Genomic DNA, 17,703 nt, shown 5'->3' on the forward strand with positions numbered 1-17,703 from the left:
GAAAATTAAATGAAATTTGAGATTCGCATAATTTATCCGAGATTATGTTAATCAGTGTAATTATGCGCATAAATTATGCTGATTCGAGAGATAATCGTATTAATTTATGCGAGTGGGCGTGGTTATGATAATGCAGGTCGTTATGGATTATAAGGTCGAGCCTCGGTGACGAGGATTGTGTTATGAATTGGAATAACGCAATTAATCGTATGCAGTGACGCAGGCGTTGTGAGCGTGAATGAGAGAGAGTCGATTCGACTCTGCTCTTTAATTCCGTATTATCGATAAGGATACGATTACTCTCGATTGAACATTATGAATTATGTGTGTTATGGATTATGTGTGGTGATAGTGTACTTATGATAGGTCCCCAGGATTCAGATCTCATACGCAGAACAATATTATGCAGGATTTCAGGAAGAATCACACACAAACGTTCTGCTTTTATCAATTTTATTTCTAGCTAACTTTAATTTTTGGATAATATGAAAACTCAATCTCGGGATTTGGAATTTCAACACAGCGTTAACATGATAACATCACGATTGCGTTGTTTCACCTCGATAGCGGCACCTGTGGTTAATTCCCGACGCGTAACGCAATCGATCGGTTGTTGAGAGAGAGATTAAAAATATGCGAACTATTCTATCAAACCTTAACTTTATAATATGCAAACTCGTATACTTGAATTATTACACAATACGGCACTTGGTCTTTGATTCGTATCCAATCCTTAATACATTCTGATATGCGAAGTTATTATGCTTGAAATCGTCAGCACAGTACCACGTTGATGTTCGTTCATTGATTCATAACGATTATGAATTTAAAGCGTTCGACTGAAATACTTCTAATTACCTTATCAACAACACTCGATGGCCGCAATGCTTCGTTACTTGAATTGTCACACAACACAGCATTCGGTTATTGATCATGCGCGGCCCTTAATGCAATTATTGTCACGTTGTTAACAATAGGATGCCTAATTATTATGCAACGCTACTCGTTGAAAGGGCACTCCAACCAGTATTATTCTTGGAGGCACAAATATGCGTTTGAATTCGTTATTTCATTCGTGGATACCAGCAAGATTATGTAGAAAGAAAATATTAACGAACGACTCAAGTATTTCTAATCGACTTCTCAACGCGACTCAATGGGTGGCGATGTTTCCTTTTTAGATCCTTATCTCGGGCCAATCTTTTAATTAATTGTGGCCAGATCCCTGACAGGGAACCGGTTGAGCACGCTCTTCACCCCCGCGAGCGGCGCTCCGTGGTGAGGTGCCAAGAATTAATCCTTCTTAATGGGTCAGTTGGTAATTTATGCGGTTAGAAGTACAGCCCCAGCACAATATTACAGAGGAAAATTATGAACACTCTTAAAAACGATGGAATATTCACTCGGTCGTTGCGATGTTTCCACAATCACGGATGGTTCAATGGCTTGAGGTTTTAGGCTTTGTTAATGACCCGTGTGTGTGTGTGTTGAATGGTATGAGTGGTGAAAGAGTAGGCCAATGTTCGGAATCGATTCTTTGCGTCAAGCAGACGTCTGGTTTGTCGTGTAGTGGGGGGCAGTGTATCATACGTATCAGTTGATTCTTCTTTCAGTAGTTGGTTCGGACTCGACGGACGTTGGTGAACGAGTAGATACGCTCTTTTGCTGCCCGTGTGCAGGGTGGGGTGGGGGCCACTACTAAGTCCCGTGTGTGGCAGATGGTCCCCGCGATAACGATCTGTTTGCCCTGGCGTGAAATTCCTCTCTCGCGCTCTTTGGGAGAGACAAAGGTGGTCGGGAGCACCTCTTTATACTTTCGACTTATATTTCTCAAATACCATTTGGTCCCATGTTCGCCAAGACTCGTGTTTGTAACTACGTCCTCCCGACACCTCTCAGTTTTACCGAGGTTCGAATTGTTATGATAGAATTATTAAAAAGAAAAATAATTATCATCCTGAGTTTAAGAGGTCTGTTTCTTGATTGTTGGAATCCATATCCCTTGGTTCTGTAAGGTTCTATAATGGAATGTCGTGTAAGGTTAACACGTTGTTATTATTAATATTATATTGCAATTTTCTTTAAAACTGTCTTTGCCTGGTTGCCGTGTGTGGGGTGGGGTGTGTCTCCTCATCAAACCCGGCTGGCTTTTCCAGATGGCCCCTTGTGATAAGGTGTAATTCCTGCTTCTCCGCGCTGTGAGAGGGACAAAGGTGGTCGGGGTTGCTTGGGATATTGTTTAAATTCTTTTGCAAGTTTACCCATTGTCTCATTCCTTCTCGATAACCTTTGATGTGACTCGGTATTCCTGCTCCAAGCTTTGTTTTAACAGTAAAAGTATTAAAGGTGAAAATCATTTGATAGCGAATTAATCATTGGATAATAATTCACTGATGTGTCTGGTGGCCTGTTCTTAATTGGAGTGAGCGTTAGGATCGCTAATTCTATCTTATTCTTGTTGTTGCCTTTTTTTTTACTGGCAAATAAGGAAAAGAATATGTATACGATTTACCCTGTTGGCGTCTCCGTGTCTACTCTCTTGGTGTTCTGACCTCGGAGGGACCTTTCCTAAGGGCCCATCAAACTCTTGTTCACCTGGAAATTTTTGCCGATAGCTGTTACATCCTCGCCTTGAGAGTTTTATTATTTCTTTATATATATATGGCCTGTTTATGACCGACATCTGGTTTTTTGTGTTTCTGGCTTACGGGTTTTATTCATTAAAAAATATAAATTGTTTGTCACGAAAGAAAGGAAAAAGAAATCTAGGTGTATGCATCCGTAAATATTCTTATGGATATTAATTGTGGAAAAAGGGCCGTATACAACAACATCACCATTGTGGATACAAAGGCGGCCGGGCGTGGTGCTGACCACCCACCCCCTCGTGTGCCTCCATAGGTGGCCGCTAACAGCACTCGCCCCGACAGTCTGCTGACACTATACGGGGGTTCTTTGTCTTTGCATTAGCAAGTGGAGGGCAGTAGAGTTAACACAAAAATATACTGTGAACCACGTGACCCAGGTTCAATGGGTCTCTGTGGGATGAGTCTGAACCCATCCCCCCCCCATCTGTACCCCCCCCATCTGTACCCCCCCCCCCATCTGTACCCCCCCCCCACCAGGATGACGACGACGAGAGAGAGGTAATGAGGCTGATCTCCAGCGTGCCGAGCATCACCGTGACGGGGCTCCGGCATGCCGCGGTTTACTCACTGCAGGTCCGCGCTCGCAACGCCGCCGGCTACGGAGACTACAGCCCCACACTCCACTTCCAGACGTCTCCCGCACGTGAGCAACAACACCACCATCCAATCACCACCACCACCACCCAATCACCACCACCACCCAATCACCACCACCACCACCCAATCACCACCACCACCCAATCACCACCACCACCCAATCATCACCACCACCCAATCCAGCCACCACCCACCACCACCAGCCACCACCACCCAATCACCACCAACCAGCATCAACCCTACCCAACCACTACCCAACCACTACCCACCCACCACCAACCAGCACCAACCCCACCACCACCAACCACCACCAACCCCACCACCACCAACCCCCAACCACCACCCCACCACCACCAACCAGCACCACCACCACCCACCACCAATCACCACCCACCCACCACCAACCACTACCAACCCCACCACCACCAACCACCACCCCAGCACCATCCCCACCCAACCACTACGCCGCCACCACCACCACCCCACCACCACCACTCACCAGCACCACTCACCAGCACCATCCCCATCATCTCAGCACCATCCCCACCCAACCACTACGCCACCACCACCACCCATCCACCACCACTCACCAGCACCATCCCCACCCAACCACTACGCCACAAGGACCACCACCCACCACCACCACCACTCACCAGCACCATCCCCATCCAACCACTACGCCACCACCAACCCCACTACCAATCTACCACGACCCCACCAACAGCACCACCACCCCACCCCTCCTGTCTGTTGTAGTTGTTGTGGTTGTTGTTGTAGGTGTTGTCCTGTTGTTTGTTGTTGTGTTGGTGGTTATTGTGGTGTTGTTGTAGTTGTTGTGTTTGTTGTTGTGGTTGTTGTGGTTGTTGTGGTTGTTGTAGTAAGTGAAGGATGTGTTTGTAACTCTTTCCCTCCCCCTCCCCCAGCACAAGCGACTCAGGAAGTGACCCTCTGGGCCTCCTTGCTGTCCGCTGGCCTCGTGGGGCTGATGCTGCTCATCGCTGCTGCCTGCATCATCGTCAAGAAGAGGTGGGGGGGGTCACACTGGGGGGGGGGGTCACACTGGGGGGGGTCACACTGGGGGGTCACACTGAGGGGTCACACTGGGGGGGGGTCACACTGGGGGGGGGTCACACTGGGGGGGGGGTCCCACGGGCGTTCTGAGTGTTCCCACGTGATCTGGCTGCACCACCAAGAGGCAATCTCCCTGAACGTTGGGTAAGAGGCGGCATCCTCCAGAGCGAACTCGCTTCTTCAGCACTGCCGCCGCCGCCGCCTTGATGGCTGCGTGCATCGCGTTGCGTTTGAAGGAGGAGGAGCAGGAGGAGGAGTGGTCACTGGCAAGCAGCAGAGTCGGAGCCTCGCGAAGAGAGACGACCTCGCTTCTACAGCGTGCGGGGTAAACGCTGCTCCACCTCGTGCGCACAGACACACACACCACCTCTAAAACACACACACACACATCTCATACACACACACATCTCTCATACACACACACCACTCACACACACACCTCTCACACACACACCTCATACACACACACCACTCATACACACACATACACACACCACTCATACACACACACACACCACTCATACACACACACCTCTAATACACACACACCTCTCATACACACACACACACCTCATACACACCACTCCTCATACACACACACACCACTCATACACACACACACACCACTTCTCATACACACACACCTCTCACACACACACACACCACCACTCATACACACACACACCACTCCTCATACACACACACACACCTCACACACACACACCACTCATACACCCACACACACACCACTCCTCATACACACGCACACACCACTCACACACACACACCACCCCTCATACACACACACCACCCCTCATACACACACACACACCACCCCTCATACACACACACCTCTCACACACATACACACACACCACCCCTCACACACCACCCCTCACACACCACCCCTCATACACTCACAACAACAACCGCCATTCGCCACTAAGTGGCGGTGACGTCACCACGACGCTTGTGCCAGGCTATGTGCACCCTGAGGCCACGCGAAGTGTCGAACGCCCACCGGCAGGAGGTCACGGGGCAGACCCAGCAGGTGCCACAGGTCGACTGACTGAGATGACTGGCTGATGCACCACCTGTGCCCCCTACTGTGCCAACCCGCTGTGCTTTAGCCACCCGGCGCTCCGCTCGTTGTTGTGAGTATCGCTCCTCCACCCTCCGATGTTGGTGGTGGTAGTGGTACGCCACTCAAGACATTGATGCATACACAAGTCGCTCTCCGCATCTCCACTATTGAGAGACATTGTTCTTCCTCTTCCCACGAAGAGGTGGCAAAAACCCCACCTGCCACCAGCACACCAACCACAATCACCGTTACCGCCATTGCCATCTTCACCCTCGAGCAACGGGGACGGAGCGAAGCGCGTGACAACGAGCGTGCGACTGGGAATCATGTCGCAGCTGGAGAGGGCGGTGTGACCTGGCCTTGACCAGGTCACTAAAGCAGAGATGTAGGTCTTGCTGGAATTCCCTACACATCTGCTGTAGCAGACGGACAGAAAATATCGCATCTGTGCAGGACCGCCCTTTCCTGAAACCGCATTTGGGCTCCGCAAGCCTCTCCTCAGCGTGCCTGGCAAGGCGATGTTGAATAATCCTTGCCAGGACCTTTCCCGGCACACTGAGGAGTGAGATGCCCCTGTAGTTGTTACAGTCTGTGCGGTCCCCCTTCTTAAAGAGGGGGACCACCAGGGCATCCTTCCAATCCTGTGGAACCTGTCCAGTGGTCCAGACTGTTGTTATGATGTCATATAGGGCAGTCTGTGCACAAACGCCACCCTCCCTCAGCATTTCGCTTGGGAGATCATCTCTGCCCGGTGCCTTTCCTGGTCTCAGACTCCGGATCGCCTTCAGTGCTTCCTCAACAGATGGCACCTCAGCCAGCCACTCACAGGGGGTGACTTCTTCCAATATTTGAGGCACCGCAGCCTCAGCAGGGTCATCCCCACTTTGTGCCTCCTCCAGGACCTCACAGAAATGCTCAGCAAATCTGCAAACCGGTTCCTGGGGGTCGGAGATTGGATCACCGTTTTTTCCCCTAATGTTGGTAATAGGTGTGGCGCTGCAGGTTGCTTTTTTGATGGAGTTAAATAGAGATTTGTGATCACGGGCCACTGAGGCAGTCTCCATCTCCTCAGCAACCCACGACCACCACCCATCCTTGCAGCGCCTCACGGCTCTCCGAACCTCCGAGCGAAGGCTGCGGTAAGCCTCCTCATTCTCTGATGTGGGATTCTGTAGCCGATGACAGTGGGCCTGTCGCTTTTTCTAAACTATCCTGATCACCTCCTCTTTCAGCCAGGGTCTCTGGGGAGGTCTGGACTGCGTAACCAAAGCAGCCAATGCAGCTGCATGAGTCACAGTCCTAAACCTCGCCCATTTACCCTCGACATCAGGAGGAGTGGGGGACGATGCCAACCCCAGCCGCAAGCGATGATGAAATTCTCGCTTGCAACTTTCATCAGATAACTGAGACTAGGCCACTTTAGGTTGGAATGGGGTCCTGGGTGTACACCCACCACCGGAGTGGAAGAATGGCAGGCGCATCTCACAGATGACTAGTCGATGGTCAGAGGGCAGATCAGCTCCACGGTAGGTCCTGGTGTCAAAGACATGGGCTCGCATCCGCTGATTCGTCACTATGTAGTCCAGCAGATGTTCTTGCTTGGACCCGGCATGCATCCATGATGTTGTGTGGATGCGCCAATGCCGGAACAGCGTGTTGGTAATTACAAGCCCATGGGCTGAACAAAAATCAAGCAGCCTCCTACCGTTGTTATTGAGCTGATCTGGCCCATGCCCTCCAATCACTCCAGACCAGGTGCCAGCATCATGACCAACTCGGGCATTGAAGTCACCAAACAAGATGACTCTATCCCGAGGGGCCACTTTAGCCAGCACCTGTGACAGGTCATAGAAGGCATCTGACTCATCGGCTTTGCCTGCATCCCTCCACGGATGTTCGTCTTCGGTGGGGGCATAAGTAACCACGACCACCACTCCTCGTCTCCGGTTGATGGGAAGGCGAGCCCAAAGTAGCCTGGGGCTTACAGCTTCCCACACCTCATCACCACGCTCCCATGCCCCCTTCATTCTTGTGTTCAAAAGAAGAGCCACACCCTGTTGTTTGGCAGTCTGCTGCCTCGAGTAGAGGACTGTCCACCCCTCATTGTGGCAGGAGCCAGAACCGGTCCACCGGACCTCCTGAATGCCACAGAGATCCAGGCGGTACCGGTCCAGCTCCCGACAGAGGAGTGGCAGCCTCTCCTCCGCAGTGAGCGTTCGAACATTCCACGTGGCCACACGAAGTGGCTTTTCGTTGTTTCTGGAGGAGACCCGAGGGTAGAGATTCAATCTCCTGGCTCTGCCAATTGGGGTTTGGCCAGGAGACGTCATAGACGCCTGTCCCCCCGGGGCCTCCGGCACAAGCTTATTAGTTAAATTTTTTATTCGTAGTTTCGTGGTGAAAATGTTGAAGGTGGAGGGGTTACCGGCCCCTCGTACCCGTCCAGAGCCCCCGTTTAGCCACTGTGGTGGTCACAGACGCCATGAGAGGAGGGGCCAATCGGAATTGGCCCTCCCCCCACAGCACTGTCCACGACAGAGTTTCCCGTCCGGCACCGCGAGGAGGTAGGGGGTTGTTTTGCCGGACACTCACACACACACCACCCCACACACACCACCCCTCACACACCACCCCTCATACACTCACACACACACACACACCCTGTGCACGGTTGATTTCGCCGTTGCCACCCACAGTGAAGATGCCGGGCTTCAGGCTGTACATTGACCCACACGACTACGACGAGCCCAGCGATGCTCTCCGCGAGTTCGCGACGGAAATCGACGCCTCGCGAATCAAACTTGGACGCGTCATCGGAGCAGGTGAACGGGGGGGGGGGGGGGGGGGGGACGGGGGCGGGCACGTCTGTACCGTGGTACCCGTTAACTAAAACTTACTCACAGGGCGCCCACTTCAAATGTTGACACTGCTGAGAATTTGCAACGCCGCCGCAAGAAATGTTTGTGCCTCCGGGGCTCTGGAGACCGCCTGGAGAAGGTTCCAGGCGCACGGTGACAACGACGGCGAACGAGTGGGAGAAACTCTTTGACTTTTGGAAGCTATTAACGTTACATTTGTTATCATGTTTAACACGTAGGCTTTCGCGAACCCAGATCATCCATACGTGACAAGCCTTACTAGTTGGCTGGGTCGGGTGGTGGCGAGTTTAACCATACATTTATAAATTTACGTGCACTAACCAGAGAAAAAAAATCTCCATTATGGATTTGTTATCATGTTACAGCGTAGTATTATTATTATCCGTTCTCTTTCCATGAAAAACCAATAGTCCAATATAAGTGTTAACATTTTCTTTGGTTCTTTCGGTAAAGTCACGTAGAATGAGAATAAAATAATAAATTGATAAAATAAAATAACACAATAATATTCTCACGACGTTTCCGCCACAACACAAGCGGCCTTCATCAGGTGAAGGGGACGAGACTGTCTGGACAGCGCTGTCCTCCAGACAGTCTCGTCCCCTTCACCTGATGAAGGCCGCTTGCGTTGTGGCCGAAACGTCGTGAGAGTTTTACCGCGTTATTTTATTTTAGTAATTTATTATTTTAGTCTCATTCTACGTGGTGGTGACTTTAGCGAAAGAACCAAAGAAGATGAATCCTCGCAGTCACGAAAGCTTCAAATCGAAAAGTGTTAACATTGTTTTGCAGCACCCCGTCGTTTGCCGTGGGTTCACACTCCCCAACACATGCACCACACAGCGACCGGCCAGTGCACAACCAGCAAGCAATCGGCACGTTTTATTCACGTGACGAACCTTACTTAGCAGCTGGACGGGGGGGGGGGGGGTCCTCACACCTGCTCTACGTGCTACCCACTGTCATCGACCCCTCGGCCCGCAGGAGAGTTTGGGAAGGTGCACGTCGGATACCTGAAGCGCCAGGGCAGCAGCGGAGGGGCGGCGACAGTGCGCGTGGCCATCAAGACGCTGAAGGGCGGATCCAGCAAGCAGCAGCAGCAGCAGGACTTCCTGTGTGAGGCGAGCATCATGGGCCAGTTCGAGCATGACAACATCGTCCGCCTGGAGGGCGTCGTCACCAAGAGTGAGCTTCGAGAACGTCCAATCGATGCCACACGCATTTTAAACAAACTAAAAACTGGCAATTAATCTTTGTTTGTTTTTTCCGGTAAAGTCACATATAAATAAGAAGTAATAAAATAACATAATAGCGTACGACGTTTCGGTTGCAACGCAAGCAGCCATCATCAGGTACAGAAGAACTAAATTTAAGAGAGAGGGGAAATACATAACCCCAGATGTATACAACCGAAACGTCGGACGCTATTATGTTATTTTATTATTTCTTATTTATACGTGACTTTACCGAAAAAAACAAAGATTAATTCCTGCAGTCACAAAAGCTTCGAACCAAGTTTAAAACTGGCAAGTCTGTTATGTAGCTGGCTGTCCAGCTGATTATGCCCGTTGTTGTAATCACTGGTGATTGTACTCAGATTGGAAATGTTGTGGATTTGCTCTCCAACACACCGGTGTGGTGTACTTCTATACTACACTATACACACTGCACATTACACTATACACAACACTATACACGACTATACACTACACTCCTCTATACTACATTATACACTACTATACACTACATGCCACTGGTTCTTTATGTTCTAAAGATGTAGATGCCACTGGTTCCTCACGTGCTGCAGATGTAGATGCCACTGGTTCTTCACGTTCTGCAGATGTAGATACCACTGGTTCTTCACGTTCTGCAGATGTAGATGCCACTGGTTCTTCACGTTCTGTAGATGTAGATGCCACTGGTTCTTCATATTCTGCAGCTGTAGATGCCACTGGTTCTTCACATTCTGCAGATGTAGATGCACTGGTTCTTCACATTCTGCAGATGTAGATGCCACTGGTTCTTCACGTTCTGCAGATGTAGATGCCACTGGTTCTTCACGTTCTGCAGATGTAGATGCCACTGGTTCACGTTCTGCAGATGTAGATGCCACTGGTTCTTCACGTTCTGCAGATGTAGATGCCACTGGTTCTTCACGTTCTGCAGATGTAGATGCCACTGGTTCTTCACGTTCTGCAGATGCAGATGCCACCACCATCTATTGCGCAGAGGTTGAACCTCTGACTCTCGGTTCAGAACGGGCAACCGGACGTACGAACAGGTTTGTTTGTACCTCTGAGAGTTCGTAAGAGGAACATTCGTAAGTAGAGGAGTCCCTGTGTATGAACCCACAGCGACGCATCTTGTCAGAGATACAAGGTGTGTATGTGACCAAGTGATGATGTTACGGTATAAGTCGTGAATGCTGTGCGTGGATTGCTAACGTTTGGTTTTCTTGTCCTCTCGACGAAGGTAAACCCGTCATGATCATCACCGAATTCATGGAAAACCATTCCTTGGATTTATTCCTCAGGGTAAGAAGTGGCAATGCCAAATGATGCGATCATCGGTGTGTTGCAGTCTCACACTCCTCAGCGGTTGTGTGTGTAACTGTCCACAAATGGAGAGCACACGGTGGCGTTGTTGTGTGTGTGTGTGCCGTAGTTCCTACTAACCGGGGCTCCGCTTGTGGTGACAACTGCACGCGTCTGCGTCAAACTTCCTTTGTACCTTACGTAGCCAACTGGCGCGGGGGGGGGGGGGGGGACAAACTAAACACAACAAGCGAGAGTTCTAAACAAATTAGTATAGACAACGATGACTTAAACGCACATAGCAGCTCCCGGAAGAGCATTCCAGACGGCCGCACAAGCAGCACAACGTCACCCAGGCGGCTCCTCATCGCCTCCTCTTCTCCCTCCCTTCCTCTTCCTTCTCCCCCCTCTCCTCCCCCCTCTCCCCCCTCTCCTCCCCTCCTCCCTCCTCTCTCCTCCCTCCCTTCCTCCCTCCCTCCCCCCTCTGACCGGGCACGGCGTAGATGAAGAAGGGGCACCTTGTGGTGACCCAGCTGCTCGGGATGCTGCGTGACGTCGCATCGGGCATGGAGTACCTGTCCCGCAGGGGCTATGTGCACCGCGACCTGGCCGCCCGCAACGTGCTCGTGAGTGGCGAGCTGACGTGCAAGGTGTCCGACTTTGGCCTCTCGCGGACGCTTCTACTGGACGCCGACCCCGAGGGAGCGTACACCTCCCGGGTAAGGCGGGGCAGGAAAAAAGAACTGCCGGCGTCGTCAACGGCCGACGTTCGGCCGACGTTCGGCCGACGTTCGGCCGGAGTCGAGGAGAAGGCAAAGCCACACCGGCCCGGCGTGTGTCGGCTCGGCGTTACCGCTCCCTAAGGGGCTTCCGTTTTTCGCCGAAAGTACTTGCCGCCGCCGTGCGTCGAGCGAAATGCATTAACCTCACACACACACACACGCACACACACACGCACACACACACACGCACACACGCACACACACACGCACACGCGCACACACACACGCGCACACACACACGCGCACACACACACACGCACGCACACACACGCACACACACACGCACACACACACACGCGCACACGCGCACACGCACACACACGCACACGCACGCACACACACACGCACACACGCACACACACACGCACACACGCACACACGCACACACACACACACACACGCGCACACACACACACACACGCGCGGTGAAAGTGCGAACGTGCAGCGTACGGTGCCGTTGTCTTTGGGATTCACGGGTCCACACCGGAGACGGGTTTCTTGATGGTCTCGTCTCGCCGACGTCACACCGGGGAACGACGCCGAGGGGCGAACGGCACGAGGACAACGCCACCGTCGGGGCGTCCGTCGCTCGCGAGGTGGCGGTCCGGCGCGCCGCTCGGCGCGTTGAGGCGGCGCGAACTCGCGACGCCGGCTTTGACCCGGCAAACCCTTCGCCGCGTGCCGACGACGTCGGGCCGCGAGAGCCCCGCGTGCCGGACCCGAGGGCGAGGTCCCGTTGTGAATGTTCCCCACCAGGGGGGGAAGATCCCGATCCGCTGGACCGCCCCGGAGGCCATCGCACAGCTCAGGTTCACGTCGGCGAGCGACGTGTGGAGCTACGGCATCGTCATGTGGGAGGTGACGTCGTACGGCGAACGGCCGTACTGGGACATGAGCAACCGGGACGTGAGTTCAGCACCGGCACCCCTGTGTGTGTGTGTGTGGTCTCTGTGTGTGTGTGTGTGGTCTCTGTGTGAGTAGTCTATGGGTCTCTGTGTGAGTACTCTATGGGTCTCTGTGTGAGTACTCTATGGGTCTCTGTGTGTGTGTCTGTGGTCTCTGTGTGCGGCTGTGGGTCTCTGTGTGAGTAGTCTATGGGTCTCTGTGTGTAGTCTATGGGTCTCTGTGTGAGTACTCTATGGGTCTCTGTGTGTAGTCTATGGGTCTCTGTGTGAGTAGTCTGTGGTCTCTGTGTGCGGCTGTGGGTCTCTGTGTGAGTAGTCTATGGGTCTCTGTGTGAGTAGTCTATGGGTCTCTGTGTGTGTGTCTGCGGTCTCTGTGTGAGTAGTCTGTGGTCTCTGTGTGCGGCTGTGGGTCTCTGTGTGATTAGTCTATGGGTTTCTGTGTGAGTAGTCTATGGGTCTCTGTGTGGTGAGTCTATGGGTCTCTGTGCGAGTAGTCCATGGGTCTCTATGCGAGTAGTCTGTGGGTCTCTGTGTGAGTAGTTTATGGGTCTCTGTGTGAGTAGTCTATGGGTCTCTGTGTGAGTAGTCTATGGGTCTCTGTGTGAGTAGTCTATGGGTCTCTGTGTGAGTAGTCTATGGGTCTCTGTGTGAGTAGTCTATGGGTCTCTGTGTGAGTAGTCTATGGGTCTTTGTGTGAGTACTCTATGGGTCTCTGTGTGAGTAGTCTATGGGTCTCTGTGTGAGCAGTCTATGGGTCTCTGTGTGAGTAGTCTATGGGTCTCTGTGCGAGTAGTTTATGGGTCTCTGTGAGTAGTCTATGGGTCTCTGTGAGTACTCTATGGGTCTCTGTGTGAGTAGTCTATGGGTCTCTGTGTGAGTAGTCTATGGGTCTCTGCGTGAGTACTCTATGGGTCTCTGTGTGTAGTCTCTGGGTCTCTGCGTGAGTACTCTATGGGTCTCTGTGTGTAGTCTATGGGTCTCTGTGTGAGCAGTCTATGGGTCTCTCTGTGAGTAGTCTATGGGTCTCTGTGTGAGTCGTCTATGGGTCTCTGTGTGAGTAGTCTATGGGTCTCGGTGTGAGTAGTCTATGGGTCTCTGTGTGAGTAGTACTCTATGGGTCTCTGTGTGAGTAGTACTCTATGGGTCTCTGTGTGAGTAGTACTCTATGGGTCTCTCTGTGAGTAGTCTATGGGTCTCTGTGTGAGTAGTACTCTATGGGTCTCTGTGTGAGTAGTACTCTATGGGTCTCTGTGTGAGTAGTACTCTATGGGTCTCTCTGTGAGTAGTCTAAGGATCTCTGTGTGAGTAGTACTCTATGGGTCTCTGTGTGAGTACTCTATGGGTCTCTGTGTGTAGTCTATGGGTCTCTGTACGTGTAGTCTATGGGTCTCTGTGTGAGTAGTCTATGGGTCTCTGTGCGAGTACTCTATGGGTCTCTCTGTGAGTAGTACTCTATGGGTCTCTGTGTGAGTAGTCTATGGGTGTCTGTGTGAGTAGTCTATGGGTCTCTGTGTGAGTAGTACTCTATGGGTCTCTGTGTGAGTAGTCTATGGGTCTCTGTGTGAGTAGTCTATGGGTCTCTGTATGAGTAGTCTATGGGTCTCTGTGTGAGTAGTAGTCTATGGGTCTTTGTGTGAGTAGTCTATGGGTCTCTGTGTGAGTAGTACTCTATGGGTCTCTGTGCGAGTAGTCTATGGGTCTCTGTGAGTAGTCTATGGGTCTCTGTGTGAGTAGTACTCTATGGGTCTCTGTGTGAGTAGTACTCTATGGGTCTCTGTGTGAGTAGTACTCTATGGGTCTCTGTGTGAGTAGTCTATGGGTCTCTGTGTGAGTAGTACTCTATGGGTCTCTGTCAGTAGTCTATGGGTCTCTGTGTGGGTAGTCTATGGGTCTCTGTGTGAGTACTCTATGGGTCTCTGTGTGAGTAGTCTATGGGTCTCTGTGTGAGTACTCTATGGGTCTCTGTGTGAGTAGTACTGTATGGGTCTCTGTGTGAGTAGTCTATGGGTCTCGTACCCCCCAGGTGATGGAGGCAGTAGAGGGCGGCTGGCGTCTGCCGTGCCCCATGGACTGCCCCATGCTTCTCCGCCGCCTCATGCTGAGCTGCTGGCAGCAGGAGAGCTCCTGGCGGCCCTCGTTCAGCCGCCTCGTTACCGCCGTCACTGACGCGCTGCACGACACGGCCAGGTGCGTTTGTGTGTGTGCGTCTGTGTGTGTGTGAGTTTGTCTGTGTGTGCGTGTGTCTGTGTGTGTGTGTGGGGAGCAAGAAAACAACCCCCTACCTCTTCGTGGTGCCGGACTGCAACGCTGTCGTGGGCGGTGCCGTGGGAGGAGGGACAATTTAAATTGGCCTTTCCCTTCATGGTGTTTGTGACCACCACAGCGACCAAATGGGGGATCTGGACGGGTGCGAGGGGTTGGTAACCCCTCCACCTTCAATTAATTACGACTAAATCATGAATGAAATTTTTAATTAATAAGCTTGTGCCGGAGGACAGGCATCTATGACATCTCCTGGCCAAAACCCCATTTGGCGGAGCCGGGAGACTGAATCCTCACCATCGGAGCTCCTCCAGAAACAACAACAAAAAACCACTACGCGTGGCCACGTGGAATGTTCGAACGCTCACTGCGGAGGAGAGGCTGCCACTCCTCTGTCGGGAGATGGACCAGAACCGCCTGGATCTCTGCGATATTCAGCAGGTCCGGTAGACCGGCTCTGGCTCCTGCCACCATGAGGGGTGGATAGTCCTCTACTCGGGGCAGGAGACTGCTAAACAACAGAGAGCGAGTGGCTCTTCTATCTAAACAAAAGAATGAAAGGGGCGTGGAAGCGTGGCGGTGAGGTGTGGGAAGCTGTAAGCCCCAGGCTACTTTGGGCTCGCCTTCCCATCAACCGGAGGCAAGGAGTGGTGGTCGTGGTTAGTTATGCCCCCACCGAAGACGAACATCCGTGGAGGGATGCAGGCAAGGCCGATGAGTCAGGTGAGCACCTGTCAAAGGTGCTCACCTGAGTTGGTCATGATGCTGTCACCTGGTCTGGAGTGATTGGAAGGCATGAGCCAGATCAGCTCAATAACAGCGGCAGGAGGCTGCTAAATTTTTGTGCAGCCCATGGGCTTGTCATTACCAACACGCTGTTCCGGCATCGGCGCATCCACGCACCATCATGGATGCAAGCAAGAACATCTGCTGAACTACATAGTGACAGAAGAGCATGTTCTGTCAGTCGACCCGTGGCACCTGCTGGGTCTGTCCCGTGACCTCCTGCCAGCTGGCGTTAGACACTCCACGTGGCCTCAAGGTGCGCATGGCCTGGCACAAGCGTCGTGGTGACGTCACCGCCACTTAGTGGCGAATGGCGGTTGTTGTTATGTATGTGTGTATGTGTGTGTATGTGTGTGTGTATGTGTGTATGTGTGTGTATGTGTGTATGTATGTTTGTATATGTGTGTATGTGTGTGTATATTTGTATGTATGTTTGTATGTATGTGTGTGTATGTGTGTATGTGTGTGTATGTGTGTATGTATGTTTGTATATGTGTGTATGTGTGTGTATGTTTGTATGTATGTTTGTATGTGTGTGTGTATGTGTGTGTGTATGTGTGTGTATGTATGTGTGTGTATGTGTGTATGTATGTATGTGTGTATGTATGTATGTGTGTACGTATGTGTGTACGTGTGTATGTATGTGTGTGTGTGCATGTGTGTATGTGTGAGCGATAGTGTAGCGATAGTGTATGTGTGTGTGTATATGTGTGTGTATGTGTGTGTGTATGTGTGTATGTGTGTGTGTGCGTGTGGGGAGCGGTGGTATAGTGGTCAGCACGCCGCCCTACGAACCCGGCGACACCGGATTTGATTCCCGCTCACGGCCAACACCAATGACGATTATCTGAACCGGTCCTGGGCCTCCACTAGGTCGACTCGGCCTCAAACGAGTACCCGGTGCGTTGTGTAGTAAGCATCGCTAGCACTGGGGCGACGTGATGATGACGCGCACCGCTTCCCGGTAAAACAAAAACAGGAAACGAGAGCGGGCGGCACAAACGTCGCGACCACTTTGGCCTTCTCACGGTCCCAATGAGGGTCTGCCCGGTGGTCGGTGTTCCACCCTCGTCACCTTCCACTCCCTTCTCTCCCCCTGCCCAGCTTGTCGTCTCCGGCGGCGGTGGCCTCCATTCACGGCGACGCCTTCTCACCGCCAACGCCAACGCCGATTCCGCCGCCGTCTCCTCCCACTCGGTTGTAGTCGTGTTCGCTGGCGCGTCCTCCACTCGGGGTCTCAGCGTTTGCCTCTCGTGTCCCGTTGGGTTTTTCTCACGGCGCTCCCCCGTCGGTTTTAACACTTTCTATTGTTTTTCCCCCGCTCGCGACGACCTGCGTCTTCCCCGTGCTCGTTTGTTGTTCGCGTGCCTCCTCTTTGATCCCTTAACTTGTGTAATGACAGGGTGACACCTGCCGGCCTGTAGGGGTAATTGACGGTCGTGGCTGCATCACATCGTCTCTTCGTGTTCTTTACTAACCACACAGACTATAGTGGAGGCAGGGCCGACGACTTACACAATCCCTGGTCAGCTCCTCTCTCCGCTGCTGGATGACGCCGTTACTGCTGCTGCTGCTGCGTGCGGCCGTGATTCGACTGCTGCTGCTGCCACGTCTCCAGGCGTTTGAGTTGTGCGCTGAGTTGAGGCTCTTTATGTAATCACTACCTGGGGGCTGCTGCGTTGGTTCATCCACTAAGGGGGAGTTGGGACATCGCCCCACAAAGCAGCTCGAGATGACAAATTACTTTTCTAATAAAAAAATTAACTTTTCCCGCAAATTGTTTTGTCGTGTTTCAAAAAAAAAGTCGTATTGTCTATAAGCGCCCGCCGCCGGTAGATGAGACAGTTTTATCACTTTCATGGGAAGCCCCGCCTAGTGGCAATGTCACGGAGCGACGTCGCAATGGCAACCTGTGGCGGAACGAACGAGCGAGGAGCCAAAGTGTAATGGCAGAAGCTCACGCGGCAGGAGGTCGCAAGACAATTCGGATTGTGGTGGGGAGGTCAACTGACTGGGTGGGTGGGGGGGCGACTGGCAGAGCTGCCCACCATGCCAACTCCACCAGCAGGGAGAGCCGCCACCTCACGCCCGTGGTGCCTTTCAAATTGCGGTTGAAACTTGAACTTTTGAACTTGCGGTTGAAACTTGTACTTTT

The 17,703-nt window shown here is 52.1% G+C and overlaps 1 protein-coding gene and 1 pseudogene across 1 annotated transcript in view; one reads left to right on the forward strand and one right to left on the reverse strand.

Moving 5' to 3' along the window:
- The window catches only part of LOC142915715 (ephrin type-A receptor 3-like), a 42,515-nt pseudogene extending 25,198 nt beyond the window's left edge, over window positions 1-17,317 (forward strand).
- An 87-nt stretch (window positions 17,318-17,404) lies between these two features.
- Window positions 17,405-17,703, reverse strand: part of LOC142915711 (uncharacterized) — a 73,684-nt gene continuing 73,385 nt past the window's right edge. Inside the window, exon 14 of the mRNA XM_076061406.1 lies at window positions 17,405-17,458. Within this exon, the coding sequence (XP_075917521.1) occupies window positions 17,405-17,458 (54 nt within the window). The remainder of the gene's footprint in view (window positions 17,459-17,703) is intronic.

Source organism: Petromyzon marinus, unplaced genomic scaffold, assembly GCF_048934315.1.
Source record: "Petromyzon marinus isolate PM22_M1 ecotype Great Lakes invasive population unplaced genomic scaffold, UKy_Petmar_22M1.pri1.0 PM_G_Scaffold_34, whole genome shotgun sequence".
Classification (NCBI taxonomy): domain Eukaryota; kingdom Metazoa; phylum Chordata; class Hyperoartia; order Petromyzontiformes; family Petromyzontidae; genus Petromyzon; species Petromyzon marinus.